Here is a 15,426-nt window from a genome sequence, read left to right as displayed (position 1 = left end):
AAACTTGTTGGATATAATCCAGAAGGGTTGCATGTGATATATTATATCCCAAACACTTTCCAAGAGCTGCTGAATAACTTTTAAAAGAACATTCATAACGATAATATGTCCTTTTCAACCTGTGCATAAAACTTCAAATTTCAAAAATGTTGTAATTCAAAAATAATACAAAAAAAGGATAATGGCCAAATGGAAACAGGTGGGAGGAGATCTGCTTAAACACATTAAGAACACCAAGTAATAGGAAAGACAAAACAAACGGTAATAAAAATGTCATTCCAATACAGCACTTATTAATTGAAACGAAAACCAAAAACAAATAACAATTACATCCAATTAAAGAAGAAACCACCAGTTAAAATAAACTAACAAATAGACCAGAAACAGGGGGTATAGCGGAAGCTCAACACCAGTAAACCATGGAACAACATATATATTAATTCTTTGCATACAGTAACTATGCTAACATGTTAGGAAACACAAAATAATTGAATCATCCTACAAACAAATTGCAATCAAAGCTGAACTCTAATGTTGTGAAAAACACAGAAACACACACAGCAACACGAACATAAATTAATGAATTAATAAACAAATAAACAACCAATAAATATTATAGGAGACGACGATACAAAACAAGAAACATTTCAAAAACGTTGAAAAATTGACAGCAACCCTCTGACCAGCATGCTTCACAAACAAATGGGGTTTTTTTTGGTCTTGCGGGGCTTCTTGGCACAGCTCCTGTGGTACCACCGTGGGTAAATCTTGCAGCCAGTATGAATTAGACAAAACAAGGTAACACGAGTATTTTGTTAAAAGTTTGAAGCAGAAATATTGTTTCAGTGACAAGTTTTAGGCCACATCACTTTTTGGCAGCTTGAAAATGGCATATTATCAGTTTTATTGTTCCTGTACAAGTTATTCAGCAGTTCTTGGAGAGTTTTGGGGAATATAATATAACCCTACATGTAACCCACATGTAACCCTTCTGGAATATATCCAACAAGTTTGAAGCCGAAATATTGTTTCAGTGACAAGTTATAGGCCACAATCACTTTGTGGTAGCGCTAAAATGCCATGTTCTCAGTCGTTATTCTGAACAAACAAGAAAGAGTCAGGTGATACTGGCACAATAGGTCTTTATTGTTTTAACTACTATTCGACAGTCTTATAACAAATATGAACAACGAGAGTAGACATACTAAACCTGTAGGCATTAATTATTCCATCGTGATGCGTGTAGTCATTCGTGACTGCGCTACATACTGAAAGCAACCTTCTGATAAGCGTCATAATTCGGTTACAAGAAACGTTAAAGCTCCATAAATGCATACCTTTGCCTAATAACAAAGGCATAAATGTGTTTGGGTTTTGTTCCCCCCACGTTATATCAGTTGCACGGAAGTAGCTGGCAACGCGCTACAGCTTTAAGCGGCTGCGCGCGCTCCCGCGGACGGCAATCAGTTTCTGGCAGACAATCACTTTTTGGCACAACACCTGTTTCCAGGGGAACTAGTCGATGGTAAACGATAAGCCAATAGGTGCAAAGGTCCAGCCCACTTACATTGATTGACAGACAAAGTCATTCTGCTGAAAAGTCGCATTATGAAATAAATAGACCATCGGGAAAAACGGGATTTTGAAATAAAGACTGACTTTGAAAAAAGGTCATTTTGGAATATAAACGGCTGGAAATAAATAAAATGCCTCAGGAATAATCTCTGTTATTGTGAAAAATAATGACCATGAAATAATATTTCACAATAATAAGTAAATTTATATAGCAGAATGTAATATATTTCACAATAATGAGCATTGTTTTCAAAATGTGTTCCATGATTTCACAATATCATTCTCACATTACATATCTGTGTCTTATTTATTCACATAGTTATTTATTTCATCTTGACCTATTTATTTATTTAATTTTGAACACTTTGGAGTCCCATAGATACCTTGCTGATGATACAATATTAGAAAGTTGGATAAATTAACAACTTTGTTTTTATTTCCTATTAATTCAATCCCATAAGCCTATTGAACATGCTCAGTTTTGAAGTGTAGTATCACTGTGTGTTAAAATAATATACAATATAGAAACATAAGGAAATACAGCATAGTTTCATATGCGGACATATGCTCACTGCAAGAAGAATAAATGGTCTGATTTGCCAAATGTCATAATAAGTTATTTTAAATTTTACTGTTACACAAATACATAAAATGTAAACCATCTAAAACCCAAAAAAGAGTAGCTTTCTCTTAAAGGCTTTTCTTTCTTCCTGACATGTAACAAGAGGAAAAGCAGAAGTGGTCATATTATTCATACAGGATCTCTGCTAGACTTTTCTCAAAACATCCTGTTTTGAGAAAAACAGCATGAATTCTGAAGAAAACTCATGGCCCAATTTGGGTTTTTTTTTTCTACTAAAATGACATCAATCTTCTTCCATTAATAAGTTAAGTTAAATGTTTTCTTTTTCTTTTAAATATTTCCACAGGCGTTGTGGAAAAAAAGATAAAACCCTCTCATCGTCTCATCTTTAATGATTGATCAAAAAGTCAACATGTGTCCAGGTTGCAGTCCAATACAGGTGGACCTTTTCATTTAAAATAGTTACTGGATCTGTTCTTGGGGAACATGAGAACGTTTTTATTAAAGACTCTGAGGTCCTTCTGTTAGCGCAGCAGTCTTGCAGGATTTAAATAGGTAAGAGGCCTATATAAACACCTTTTGGTGAAAACAAAATGACTAAGGTATTATGGTATTATTTTACAGTGACTGGCCAACACTGAAGACACAATATGATCCTCATTTTTGATGAAAAACGACATTTTCTTTTTCACTTGTCTCTTGGTGAGTTACTGGAGGCTTTTGTCTCAGTTTGACTTCATGTGGACGTGTGTTTTCTTGAGTGTAGTGAGATATATGCTTAGATGACTGAAAAGTGTTAAACATTTTTTAATGGATGAATTTAAAATTATCTGGGACCCTCTTATGTTCCCGATTTGTAAAATATTTGACAAATTATTGACTACAGTGAAGGCTTTTAACTTAAGAATGCTGTTTTATATCTAAACCTCTGGGCTGTCAGGCTTAATCAGATCACTTTTGCGATATGTATTTTTGCTGCAGGCCTGTTGAGTTTCCTGCAGTTTACAGGTCAGTAAGTAACTCATGAGACTTTGATTTCTACATTAAAAAGATAAAAATTGTGAAATGTGGTTGAGGACAAGGTTACACATTGTGCATCCTTTGTGGTTTTGTTTTTTTCATATCCAGAATGTGAGAATATTAGGCTGGTCGGACCTTCGCGTTGCTCTGGCAGAGTGGAGGTCTTCCACAAAGGAAATTGGGGAACTGTCTGTCACGATCAGTGGAGCATTGCTAACGCTGAGGTGGTGTGTCGAGAGTTAAGCTGTGGGACAGCTATCGAGGCTAAAAAAGACGCCTTCTTTGGACAGGGAAAGGATGAGATCTGGTTGGATGACGTACAGTGTACTGGGCACGAGTCTTCCATCCTTCAGTGTCAGCACAAACCGTTTGGGGTAAATAACTGTGGCCACAATGAAGATGCAGGAGTGGTCTGCTCAGGTAAGCCCCAATGATGTTTGACATATTTTTGTTTTCCCTCACAAACCTTCATAGAAAACCTTTTCTTCGAGAAAATGTGCTAAGACATTTATTTTTTTGCTGCCACATGTTAACAGCTTTCTCAGTCCAATATAATATCACTTTAACAAATGCAACATGTTTAGGTTAGGTAGGTGGATTTTTTTGTCACATTCTACCATTTTCCAGTCTTTCTGCCAAGCTAAGCTAGCACTGCATTAACAGTTAAAGTTATCAGAAGTCAGGCAGAATTCATTCACATCAGCAAGATGTCAAAACTGCCCCTTTTCGTAAAATGTGGAACTGTTGTTGAAATTGAGAAATCCTGTACAACCTAAGAGAAAACCAGCTAACACAGCAATTATGTTAGCTCACCATGTTATGTGGTTTAGGTTTCTCATTGCTGCAACATTTCCACAATTGTTAGGCTTTGAGAACAGCCATCATGGAGTCACATTTGTTCTTCTTGAAAGAAGCAAGAAGAAAATGTGCTATACATATAGCATTTAAAGATAACGTACATGTCTTATGATTTAATTTCGTTTTTGCTCCTTCTATTGTGGAAAGATAAATGATGTCACATACTTTTATGCATGAGTCAGTATATTTAAAAAGTGTATTTAAACTGTGCTAAGATATAATAATTAGTATGTTTATCTTGCCCAGACACTAAAAAACATTTTGATCAAACATTACGCACACAGTCCTGTTGAAAACAATTTGCAGTGTATGACTCTTGATACATTAAAAGTTTAGCTTTGATTACAAACAATTATTTTGTGCATTATCAAGAATTTAATATCAATTAAAAACAGGTAAATTAACAGTTTGGCTTCTCGGGAAGTAAACTTGAGCTTTTGAGATAGTGGAAGACAGATTTTTTTTTACTGGCAAGAGCATTCTCCTAGTCTTGAGGGTATCAGCAGATACTTATGAGAGCAGTATTAATTTCTCCAATTGACCTTTAACATTTTTTGCTTTCCCAAAACGTTGATTTTGTTCATCTGCACGTAGCGTTTTTAGTGGGAGAAATGTTTTGTCACTCATCCAAGTGACCTCTTCAGTCTCAGTTCGCTGCAGACCAATGGACACTCTTTCAATGATGAGGATGTACACATCGTGGAGGAACGCTGATTGGAGCAAGGAGTCAAGGAGTCCATTTACGTGAAAAGGGAAAGACCATCTCTGAATCGAGGTGGGGGCCTAAGGGTACATCTTTCACCATCTTAAAGCACTGTGATTGCAGCCATTCCCCAACTCTCTGTGAATGCTACTTATGGCCATTGATCAGTGGTCTTTGACCAGTTGCTGTTGATCAATGATCATGACAATTTGCATATTAATGATCAAAGAACTGACCTCACAGCCCATTGTTCATTCAGTAGGCTGGTTTCAGTTATTGTTCAAATATACTGTTTATAAGGTTGGGGAGACCTGCAGTCAGCTGAGACTGAAGAAGTCACTTCGATTAGTGAGGAAACGTTTCTCCCACTGAAAACGTTACGTCCAGATGAACAGAATAAACCTTTTGGGATTTACTTACTTACGGATGATTAAGCATGCACCAAGACATTCTTTTGTTTTCTTTTGGTAATATGCTTTAGATGCCAGTTTCTTCCAATTTGGTTCTGACAAAGTTAAAATCTTCACTAGAATTAGTAGTATTATTGTATATAGACTATGGGAAATACAGACACACTGGCTGATTGTATTATTATTTATGAAACATATTATTATTTTATTACATTTAATATCCACATCATTTGCAGAACATGTGCGCTTTGAGAAAGGAACCACTCGTTGTAATGGCAGAGTGGAAGTCTACCACAAGGGTCAGTGGAAAAGAGTTTGCAATGACTGGGGCAAGGAAGCAGCTCAGGTGGCATGCAGAGAAGCCGGCTGCGGCGATCCTCTCGGTCAGAATGAAACACCATATTTTGGAGAAGCACATGAACTGTCTGCCATCAAAACCACTTGCTCTGGAAATGAGAACTCAATCTCACAGTGCAAACTTGAAGATTTCAGAGAAAGCTGTGTTGATGCTACTGTTGTCTGTGCAAGTAAGTTGGCCATGGTACATGGCCAGTAAAACTGACACTGTTAGATTGTCCCTTTCTGAAAGAAAAACCATGCCCCTAACTTTTTTTTTTCTTTCTTAACAGACAGTCAACCCATTCGGCTGGTGAATGGGACTAATCGCTGCTCTGGTAGAGTTGAAATCTACTATAAAGGACAATGGGGAACAGTTTGTGATGACAAATGGGGGATGCAAGATGCAGCTGTAGCTTGTCAAGAGATGAACTGTGGGAATGTTCTCTCAGTCAAGTACAAGGCTTACTTTGGGAGAGGCGAGGGTCAGGTTTGGTTGGATGAGATGGAGTGCACTGGTCATGAAATGTTACTCGCTGACTGCCCTCACAAAGATTTTGAAGAACATGTCTGTGACCACAATGAAGATGCTGGCCTTGTGTGCTCAGGTAACACAGGCTCTGTTCTGTTTGTTTCTCAAAACTGAGTTTTAATGACAATCCCAATGATGCCAAATTTTGCTTTGCAGAGACAGTCAGATTGATAAATGGGAGTGACACTTGTTCTGGCAGAGTGGAGGTTTTCCATGATGGCCAATGGGGGAAACTTTGTAGTAATAACTGGGGTCTTAAAGAAGCTACAGTCATATGCAAGGAGCTCGACTGTGGAGCTCCAAAAAATTCCAAAGACACCTTCTACTTTGGTGACAGCTCACTGCAAGGGCTCACAAGTAGATGCTCTGATAATGTGAACTCTATCAGCCAGTGTCAACTGCAAGAACACAGAGGGTCATGTGAAGGTGTATCTCTCGCATGTGCAGGTAAAAGATACAGACATGCTGCAATCCTGCTTTCCAAAAATAGCAAATGTCACGTTTGGACAACTTTTAAAAGAAAAGGTTTGCTCATGTGGAGTATTTCTTTCACTTAATATGTACTTGTGAATGTGTTTAAAGGTCTGAGGCTCATCAAAAGCATTTAAACTAAAATTCTGAAGGCTCAGTCTACTGACAGACACTCACAAGTCAAAGACAATAGAATGGGTTACAGTTTTGCACTTTAACTTTTTTTTATAAAGGCTTCGTAAAGTCATTTCTGCATTCTCTGTGTTTCTGTCTGTTTTGTTGTCCACCAACTACTTCTTTACAATTAGGAGCTGAGCAACTAAACGTGGCATAGCTTAAGACTTTGAAGTTTCTTATCTATATCAGATATTATTATATCACTATGTAGCCTAGCAATCACCTAGCAACATGTTAAAATGACCTATTTTTAATGTTTGTCTGCCTGCAACAGGTAAAGTTTTATTTCACCACAGTAATAGGCAATTTATATCTACACAACTTCAGTTACTCCTGACATTATGACACCATCAGGCTGGAACCAACTAGCAATGGACTAAAATGACCTGTTTTTTGCCTTTATGCACCTAGAGCTTGTTATAAAAGCATTCTCTTTCAAGACATTAACGTCTTATTTATATCCACAAACTCTGATTGTTACATGATATACACTAAATGGCGAAAAGTATTGGGCAACACTTCTTAATCTTTGAGTTCTACTCCCATTGCCAACACTGATTTCTGAATCAGGCTCTCAGCCATGTAGTCTGCTCTTAGGTTGTGTCTCAGACTGCTCATGTATGATGGATAGATATGAAGCTACACAACATGCTGCTGTAAAGTTAGTTTCTGCTGTCCCCAAGACGCCAAAAATGAATAAATAAAAAAATCTGTTACAACAAATTTTAAAATTGATGACAACCTTAAAAAACAAAACAAAGAAAAGCAACAGCTTATAATATTTATTGTTATTTGTTTAACGTGTGCCCTCAGGTCAACCACCGCTAAGGCTTGTGAACGGCATTGACCGATGCTCTGGCCGAGTGGAGATTCTGCATGACGGCCAGTGGGGAACAGTGTGTGATGATGACTGGGACTTAAGAGAGGCTGAGGTGGTGTGCAGAGCCATGGACTGTGGAACACCTCAGAGAGTTAAACCTGGTGCCTTCTTTGGTGAAGGACAAGGAGTGATCTGGCTGGATAATGTCAACTGTCTGGGTAATGAGACGTCTCTTGGGCAATGCAGTCATCGCTCCTTTGGAGAGAATAACTGTGGTCATGATGAAGATGCAGGAGTGATTTGTTCAGGTACAAACTATTGATGTTTCATTTCACAAAGTGTCTTTGTTTTTTTTACCTTTAGATCCCAAAAAGTTCTGGATGTAGCATTTTCTTTGGATATTTGTACTCCAAAAAATGTTCAGTTATTGATTACATAGCAGTTATTTCTGCAACACCAATATCAGATGAAGCTTCAATTAATACAATTCTTTCAGATGAACACCAACGAATTGCTGATATTTTTTCTCTACTGTGCTTTGTAGCTGCCATTCGACTAAACAATGGGACTGACAAGTGCTCAGGAAGAGTGAAGGTCCACCATGGGGAACACTGGTCACAAGCATTTAATGTTAACTGGGGAATGAATGAAGCTGCTGTGGTGTGCAGAGAGATGAACTGTGGAGATCCTGTCAAGATCGCAGAGTCATTTGGTAAAGGTCGAGATCTGAGAGGGTACGAGATTCGCTGTAACGGCAGAGAGAGTTCTCTCACGCAGTGCACGTTTAGAGACCATACCAGATCTATCACCGATGGTACTGAAGATGCCTCTGTGGTATGCTCAGGTAAAGCCTGATGTCAAATTGAAATTAGACTTTCAAAAAGAAAATGAATCCATTATATTCTTCTTTAAAAAAACTAAGATGGAAATTGTTTCTGGCCCTTTCACACAACCTTTAAATATTGGTACAAGGGCTTCAAGTTACATGAAGAAATGCAGAAAACTGGACTAACTTTAGAAAAAAGACCAGTGATTTAGTGAAACACCGTGTTCATGCAAAACACCCGATTTATAATTATGCAATGAAACCCCAAGCAGTGATTTGTCAGGTACCAATCTAGATATGGAGTATCTAGAATAAATATGGAAACTATGTTCAACTAAAAGGTTAGATTAGAAGGCACAAAAACTGAAGACTTTCCAACAGTCTTATATACTGAGTTTTTAAGGTGTGCTATGTTTTTGAGTATACTGTCAAAAGCTCAGTAGGCTTAGTCCCGACATACCACACAAAAATTCATCCTACTCAGACATGAAGCAAAAGTATCAAGATTTCACAAGCACAGTCACTAAAAATAATCAAACACTAAGACACTGTGTATATACAAAACTAACGTCATATATCAATAATACCAATAGCATCACTCTGGCTTTTGACTGGCTTTATTGACAACCACCAGTCAGAAGAATGGATACATTTCTCCAAGCTTCAAATTTGATCATCTTCCTCAGCATGGCAACCACAAACCAAAAAAAGGATTTAGCCTTGCTAGCCAAGCATAAAGATAACTGTAATGTCTGTAAACATGAATGAAATCTTAGAAGCCCATTAACCACAGGTCCTCCTTGTATCAAACAAGCACACTCATTCATAGAGTTCCTCTCTCAACTATCATTTCCATTGGACCAACTTCTACAGATATCACATACATGTCGATATATTACAGTATGGCTACATTTTCAACATAAAAGATGTTTTACGTGCTTGGACTGTCCACTGCTGTTTGGATCCAGCACAAAATTAATGTGATGCAACACAAAAATATTAACCACTTAATCAGTCAGCAGTACATCCCTAGTTCAAAACAAAACAAAAAGTCATACAGTGCACTATATACAGTTGTGGGTCAAGTTGTATTTCATGTACATTAATATAACGGCTATCATTTCCAGGAAACGTGAGATTAACCGGTGGATCCACTCATTGTGATGGAAGAGTAGAGATTTATGACAAAGGCCAGTGGGGGACTATGTGTGCTGAATCCTGGGACATGAATGATGCAGCAGTGGTGTGCAGACAGTTGGACTGTGGGAGTCCTCATAAGCTTCTTCAACTTGGCCCTGGTACAGGACAGACCTGGAATGATCAAATTGAATGCAATGGAAAGGAGCCTACATTGAATCAGTGTCCACAAAGACCAGGTCTGGACAGAACCTGTGACACAACTGTAGTTGCCGGTGTTTCCTGCACAGGTAAGAAGAAGCAAAAATAAAATGCCAAAATGTAATTTTGGCAGCTTCTTCTTCTGCTTCTTCTTCTTCTTTTGCTTACTTTTTAAGATATTGTCTTCTGAATTTAAATAATGTATAATATAACTAAGTACGTCACAGTTTAAAACAGAATATTCTTATATACCTGTGGCTATATTTTTTTTGTTTACTTCACAGGGAGCTTGGCAGTGCGGTTGGTTAACAGTACTGATGAGTGCTCTGGGAGAGTGGAGGTACGTCACGGCGAGCAGTGGCACGCAGTATGTGACACAGACTGGACTCTAAGTAAAGCTGGAGTGGTGTGCGAGCTGCTGGAGTGTGGACGCGCCGTGAATGCTCCTGGTGCTGCTTTTTTTGGCCAAGGCAGTGGGTCAGTGGTGGAGGCTAGCACTTCTTGTTTCCACAGCGTGACTTCTCTTCAAGAATGCTCGGTGAAGGGTTTTACAAGAGAAGACTGTGGGCATGAACATGATGCCGGTGTTCTCTGTGCTGGTAAGGCCTTTTATATCAAAGTTGGTTTCATAAATTTCCAAATTATAACACTGGATTGAAAAACTGTCTTATTTAATTTGGTCAGCCATGTGCAGATTAATGTTTAACAAAATTATTTTCTTTTTGCGTTTTTGTTTTTTTTCTTTAGAAAATGTTTTTTTTTACACCTATCTGGCTTAGGGAGTAGGATTAGCCAGCAACTGTTTTGCCTATTGCTTGCTACATATTGCCAAACAGAAAGCTGTAGAGGTCACTGTTAGACAAAGCCAGTCTAGGTAATGCTTTCTTTATAGCTAAGCTAAGCTCAGCTAGCTTACTAGTTATTTATCTTACATAGACTTGAGTAGTATGGACTTCATCCATTAAAAAGCGAAAACGTCATATTTCCCATGACTTGAAACAGTTGTTGCAATACTCCTTTTGCCTAACATAATGGACTAATAAGCGATATAATATCCAATTAATATTATATTTTGGTATTTGTTTTTTATGCATTAATACAAACATTTTGTAAAATATATAGAGAAGAATCCTTTCAAGTCCTTTTATAGTTTTGTCTTCTTTTTGGTTGTTTTAAGGACTTTCCATTGTACTTGTATTCACTCTTTCTGCTCTGTTATGCAGCACAAGTCCGGTTGGTGGATGGCTCAGGTGAATGCTCCGGCAGAGTGGAGGTCTTCTATAAAGGACAGTGGGGAACTGTGTGTGATGACGATTGGGAAATGAGCGATGCCGATGTGGTATGCAGACAGCTTGATTGCGGTCATGCCATTTCAGCACCTCTAAGTGCCCATTTTGGTAGAGGCTCTGGTCCAGTATGGCTGGATAATGTGGCATGCTCAGGCCAAGAGTCTGCACTTACTCATTGTTTACACGATGGATTTGGAGAAAATAACTGTGGGCACGATGAAGATGCCAGCGTTATCTGCTTAGGTAAGAGACATAGCTCATTTTGAACTGACAAATGATCTCATTGCTCCTGAGAAAGTTGTTTTGGCTGTTACACAAGAAACATTTATTATCTGCTTCAGGTGGTCAACAGAAGCCCAAAATCACAATAAGTCCTGCTGCAGAGGTTAAGTGGGGTGACAAAGTTGAAATTACCTGCACGCTAGTAACAGAACGCATGGGTGGGAGATTTCTCCTGAAAAAAACCCAAGGGTCATTTCAAATGGAAAAATTCTCAGATCATGCATCTGCAACCTTTGTCTTCCCTAAAGTGGACTTTAGTCAGAAGGGTTCATACTACTGTGAATATCAAAAGGTGTTGGCCAGTGAAGTCATCTACTATCCTCAAGGAAATCCTGCTGACCTTTCCGTTGTAGGTCAGTAATTTTGTGCATTGTTTCCTCTGTTTTGCACAATTATCGGAAATTGTTGTTTGCAGTTAAAGTGGAAAAACCCAACATCTCCCTGATGTCCCCCAATGCAATGGAAGTCACCAATCCTGACACAATTTCTGTCTCTCGAGGCAGCACCCTCACTGTCACTTGCTCTGTTCATTCTATATACCCTAGAGGCGTCTTCTATTTCACACATTTAAACACAAACACTACTGAATCAAAGTCAGCATTTGGCCACTCAGCCTTCTACCTGGCCAATTTTGAGCTCGCTGCAATAAGTCATGAACAGCACGGAGAGTATGCCTGTCTCTACAGCGTTAGCATCGCCAAAAAATCCTTCAATTCAGTTCCTTCAAAGACTCTTAATATCAATGTAATATAAACCATTTATATCGTTGTTATTTCTTCTTTTCTTGCTGATAATAAGTTAATCAAGTGCATTTGATTAGCACCACATGGAAGCAGTAAGTTGTGGACACTGCTTCTGCATCACTCACTGGTGATGAGGGTTTCACTTTAATGTGGAGCCATTTTGGTCCACTCTTCTTTCAAACTTGTTTTAATTCAGCCACATTGGAAGGTTAGCTCCTGTTAAATAAATGAAACACATTGTAATATGCCATGTATAGTTGTTCAGCCAAGGTTGTGTTTATCAAAGACCTGTCAAGAACCAGAGGATTGTTTTTATCATCGTGTCTTTATGCGTAAAAAGAGGGTGTGCTGGTCATGTGTTGTGGGGATGAGGACCAGCATAGCATCAGAGGCATCTGCACAGCACACAATAGTGGGCTACTGGAACAAGAAGGCATAAGTGGACACCAACAGCTTGAATGCTACTATGCAAGTAATCCCACAGAAGGTGTTACACGAAGAGAACAGAGGATGTGGTCTCACATAAACTTCACAAATAAAAAATGTCACTGAAGGCCATTTGCAATTCTATTCTGAGCATTTTTTTATTTAAAAAAAAACTGCATTTCTAGGACTAGCTCTGAGGAAACTTGAATACATGATATATTATCACACAAGTGTGGGTAAAAACAAAGTAAGAAAAAGAACAAAAAACACCTCTTTAACAGGTTTAGTTGGTTATGGCAATGTAGTTGTTGTCACTGTTCCTTTCAGAGCTTAAGGAAGTCCTCCAATTGTTCCATCTCTATTGCATTGTCAAATGCACTGATGTCCTGTAAAAGAGAAGACATGCATGATGGATTCCGAGAAACAGAGTGAAAACACTATTAGTACAAAGGCATTATTAACCTATTTAAAAATATTGCACTGTGTACTGTACATTTGTCCAATATGACATACAACACAACAAGCCAGACATTCAGATAACTGAGATCACCATTAGCTACAGTTATGCTTACTGGGGTAAGCATATGTTCATGTTCACAACCCACAAAAAGACACAAACCATTAAAAACACAACTCAACTGCACATGAACACGCAAAACAGCACCCTACTGTTGGGTACGCATTTTTTAATCCAATAAGGGTTTCTTGTTTTATCTTTCTTTGCATTTCTTTATAGCCCAATTCTTTCAGTTGAATTTGTTCTTGCACTGGATAATAAAAAAGGAAAAAATGGCAGATTTAAGAGAATGAGAAAAACAAACAATATTAAGATGCTTTGTGGCAGGAAAAAGTTGAAATCTTAACTCCTGCTGTGGCTGATTGGCTTACTGCTGTCAAATAATTAATATCTTTGGGAAAGACTATCTGGACTGTTTCACACCTCTTTCTGATGTTGTCTTTGTACCACAGCATTTTTTGAGCTTTAACCCTATAATGCCCTTGGTATTATATTTGATTCATGAGTGTCTGAGACCTCTATCTCATCAACACGATCAATACTTGCCATAATTTCAAAATATTATGGACAAAACTCTTTTTTTTAACTAAAAGTAACATTGTTGTTAACAAAAAGTTGCCAATGTATCAAATGTGATTCAGAAAATATATAATAAATATATAATAAAAAAATATATCATACACAACATGACATAGGAAAAAAATTGCCTTTGTTATATGGGTTAATAAACATCTCAGTTCCAAAAAAATCTTAATTTTCTGGCTATTTTTGATGGGTTGGGTCTTCAGGTATTTTTGGCAATATTCATTGTTTGCATGCTTGTAGTCTTTATCTGTTATAAAAAGTAAATTGAACACAGTCTATAGTGCAGTTAAAAGGTTTCAATGTTTTGGAGATATTCGGTCCTTAACTAAAGTATTACACAAACTAAAGTTTGCTATGGCAAAACGTTAACATGCTTCATTACTTGTGGGTACATAAATGTCTGTATCAAAAGCTGCCAATCAGGTTCTTTCCTCCTATCTTTCAGTTTTCTGATATAACTGTATATATACCATTTGTAAGTTGGAAGGATGAAAGGAATACTCTGCAAGCAAATAGTTTGTCTCACTAAGTCTAACTGGAAGGCTGAAATCTGATGAGTGATTGAATGAATAGGGAGTGTACAAGTCAAAGCATTGGTATGTATGCATTTCTCCATGTATTTCTGTCCCCTGGCTTTACTGTGTGAACAACCAGTAGTTAGCATACAGTGTAAATATTGATTTTAAAACTGTGTCCACGCCTTAGACTAACCACATGGTTTCTATTCTTTTTTTGTGTGACGACATCAGCAAGCGTGTAAATAAAACACATCTGATCATAATTTTAAGTTTTGAATCACAGGTTCAGCTTATTATTAGTTATTCTATGAGACTTACTCCACAGTAGACGTCTCCATTGAATATTTGTGGAGGAAGCGCGGTCGGATCTCCTGCTCCCTGCCTCATTAAATCCTTATCATCAGAACTCTGAGAAATGTCCACAGGTTGAAAGGGGATCTTCTTGGCCTTTAAGATAGAAAAGACTCTCTCTTGGTTCTTCTTAATCTGAAAAGGCATATTTAATCCGTTATCAAGACTAATAGCTGTGTGACTTGTTATAAAAAGTTTTCTTGTATAATAAAAGTTGCTGAGTTGTGCATAAAGAGCAGTAAGATTGTCTATAAAAGTAAATACTTTACACACATCTCACAATATTTTGATAGTATCAGTGATATATATTAATCACTGGCTAAAAATAAAAGAACAAGACAAGTAAGATTGTGTAACGTACCTGTGTAGAACCACTCACACTTGTAAAAAACACTTTGACTGGCATTTCTGCTATATTAACAGGAATAGTCCAATACAGAAAAACACTGAATGACAGAGTGGGAATGACAGAAGCGCAGAGAGAAGTGGAAAGTCACAGAGTGATCCTGTGCTAGATATGCAGGCACTGCTGGTGCAACCACACACAAAGTAAACAGGTTTGGACAACTCTTACCTGTCTGCAAGGACACACCTACAGGACTGAGTGCACTTCGAGTTGTGGCCTGTCTACTTCAGTTGTGAAACCAGTCAAGTACACAAACACACACACTCTATTTCATATCTTAGTGAGGACATCTATTTAACATAATGCTTTCCCTAGCCGGTTACCCTAACCGTAACCATCAAGAATGAATGTGTTGCCCTAATCCTTAGCCTAAACCTAACAATAAACTAATTGTAACCCTGACACTAAAGCTACATTTTGAGCCTCAAAAATGCCTTCAAACTGACAGGCATTTTGTCCCCCTACAAGTATAGTGGCAAGCCAATTTCCCGTCCTCATAAAGATGTCTAAACATGTATACACACACATAGATTGATAGATAACCACATTGCTACATTTCCTTAGGCACTTTCATTTCATCAAAGTTCACAGGTAACTATTGTACCTTTTACACAACTGCGTAAGTTGTGTTACAGACAAATTTTGGCTTGTAAAGTAAAA

At 37.8% G+C, this 15,426-nt stretch overlaps 2 protein-coding genes across 5 annotated transcripts; one reads left to right on the top strand and one right to left on the bottom strand.

Moving 5' to 3' along the window:
• The first annotated feature begins 2,571 nt into the window (after positions 1–2,571).
• On the top strand, positions 2,572–12,533 carry LOC102312765 (deleted in malignant brain tumors 1 protein). Of its 4 annotated transcripts, XM_005914366.3 has the most exons (13): positions 2,573–2,713; positions 2,783–2,860; positions 3,140–3,166; positions 3,287–3,598; positions 5,386–5,676; positions 5,779–6,093; positions 6,174–6,464; positions 7,479–7,793; positions 8,030–8,329; positions 9,439–9,738; positions 9,934–10,248; positions 10,873–11,181; positions 11,280–12,533. In XM_005914366.3, exons 2-13 carry the CDS (start codon positions 2,809–2,811, stop codon positions 11,579–11,581), a joined length of 3,129 nt encoding a protein of 1,042 aa, XP_005914428.1. In that variant the 5' UTR covers positions 2,573–2,713; positions 2,783–2,808; the 3' UTR covers positions 11,582–12,533. The 4 variants fall into 4 exon arrangements, with proteins under 4 accessions (XP_042082560.1, XP_005914429.1, XP_042082565.1 ...); XM_042226626.1 differs by lacking the exon at positions 3,140–3,166 and having other exon boundaries at positions 2,572–2,713; XM_005914367.3 differs by having other exon boundaries at positions 2,572–2,860.
• On the bottom strand, positions 12,522–14,906 carry zgc:153284 (uncharacterized protein LOC751696 homolog). The gene is made up of 3 exons (XM_005914365.3): positions 14,722–14,906; positions 14,328–14,495; positions 12,522–12,775 (listed from the first exon to the last, which is right to left on the bottom strand). The coding sequence occupies exons 1-3, from the start codon at positions 14,764–14,766 to the stop codon at positions 12,713–12,715; spliced, it is 276 nt and encodes a 91-aa protein (XP_005914427.1). The 5' UTR covers positions 14,767–14,906; the 3' UTR covers positions 12,522–12,712.
• Positions 14,907–15,426: the final 520 nt, after the last annotated feature.

The sequence above is a fragment of the Haplochromis burtoni genome, unplaced genomic scaffold (genome assembly GCF_018398535.1).
Source record: "Haplochromis burtoni strain Fernald_Lab_line unplaced genomic scaffold, NCSU_Asbu1 Contig_8, whole genome shotgun sequence".
NCBI classification, from domain to species: Eukaryota; Metazoa; Chordata; class Actinopteri; order Cichliformes; family Cichlidae; genus Haplochromis; species Haplochromis burtoni.
The sequence above is the reverse complement of the archived record's forward strand: the minus strand, read 5'-3'. Positions and strand labels throughout refer to the sequence as shown.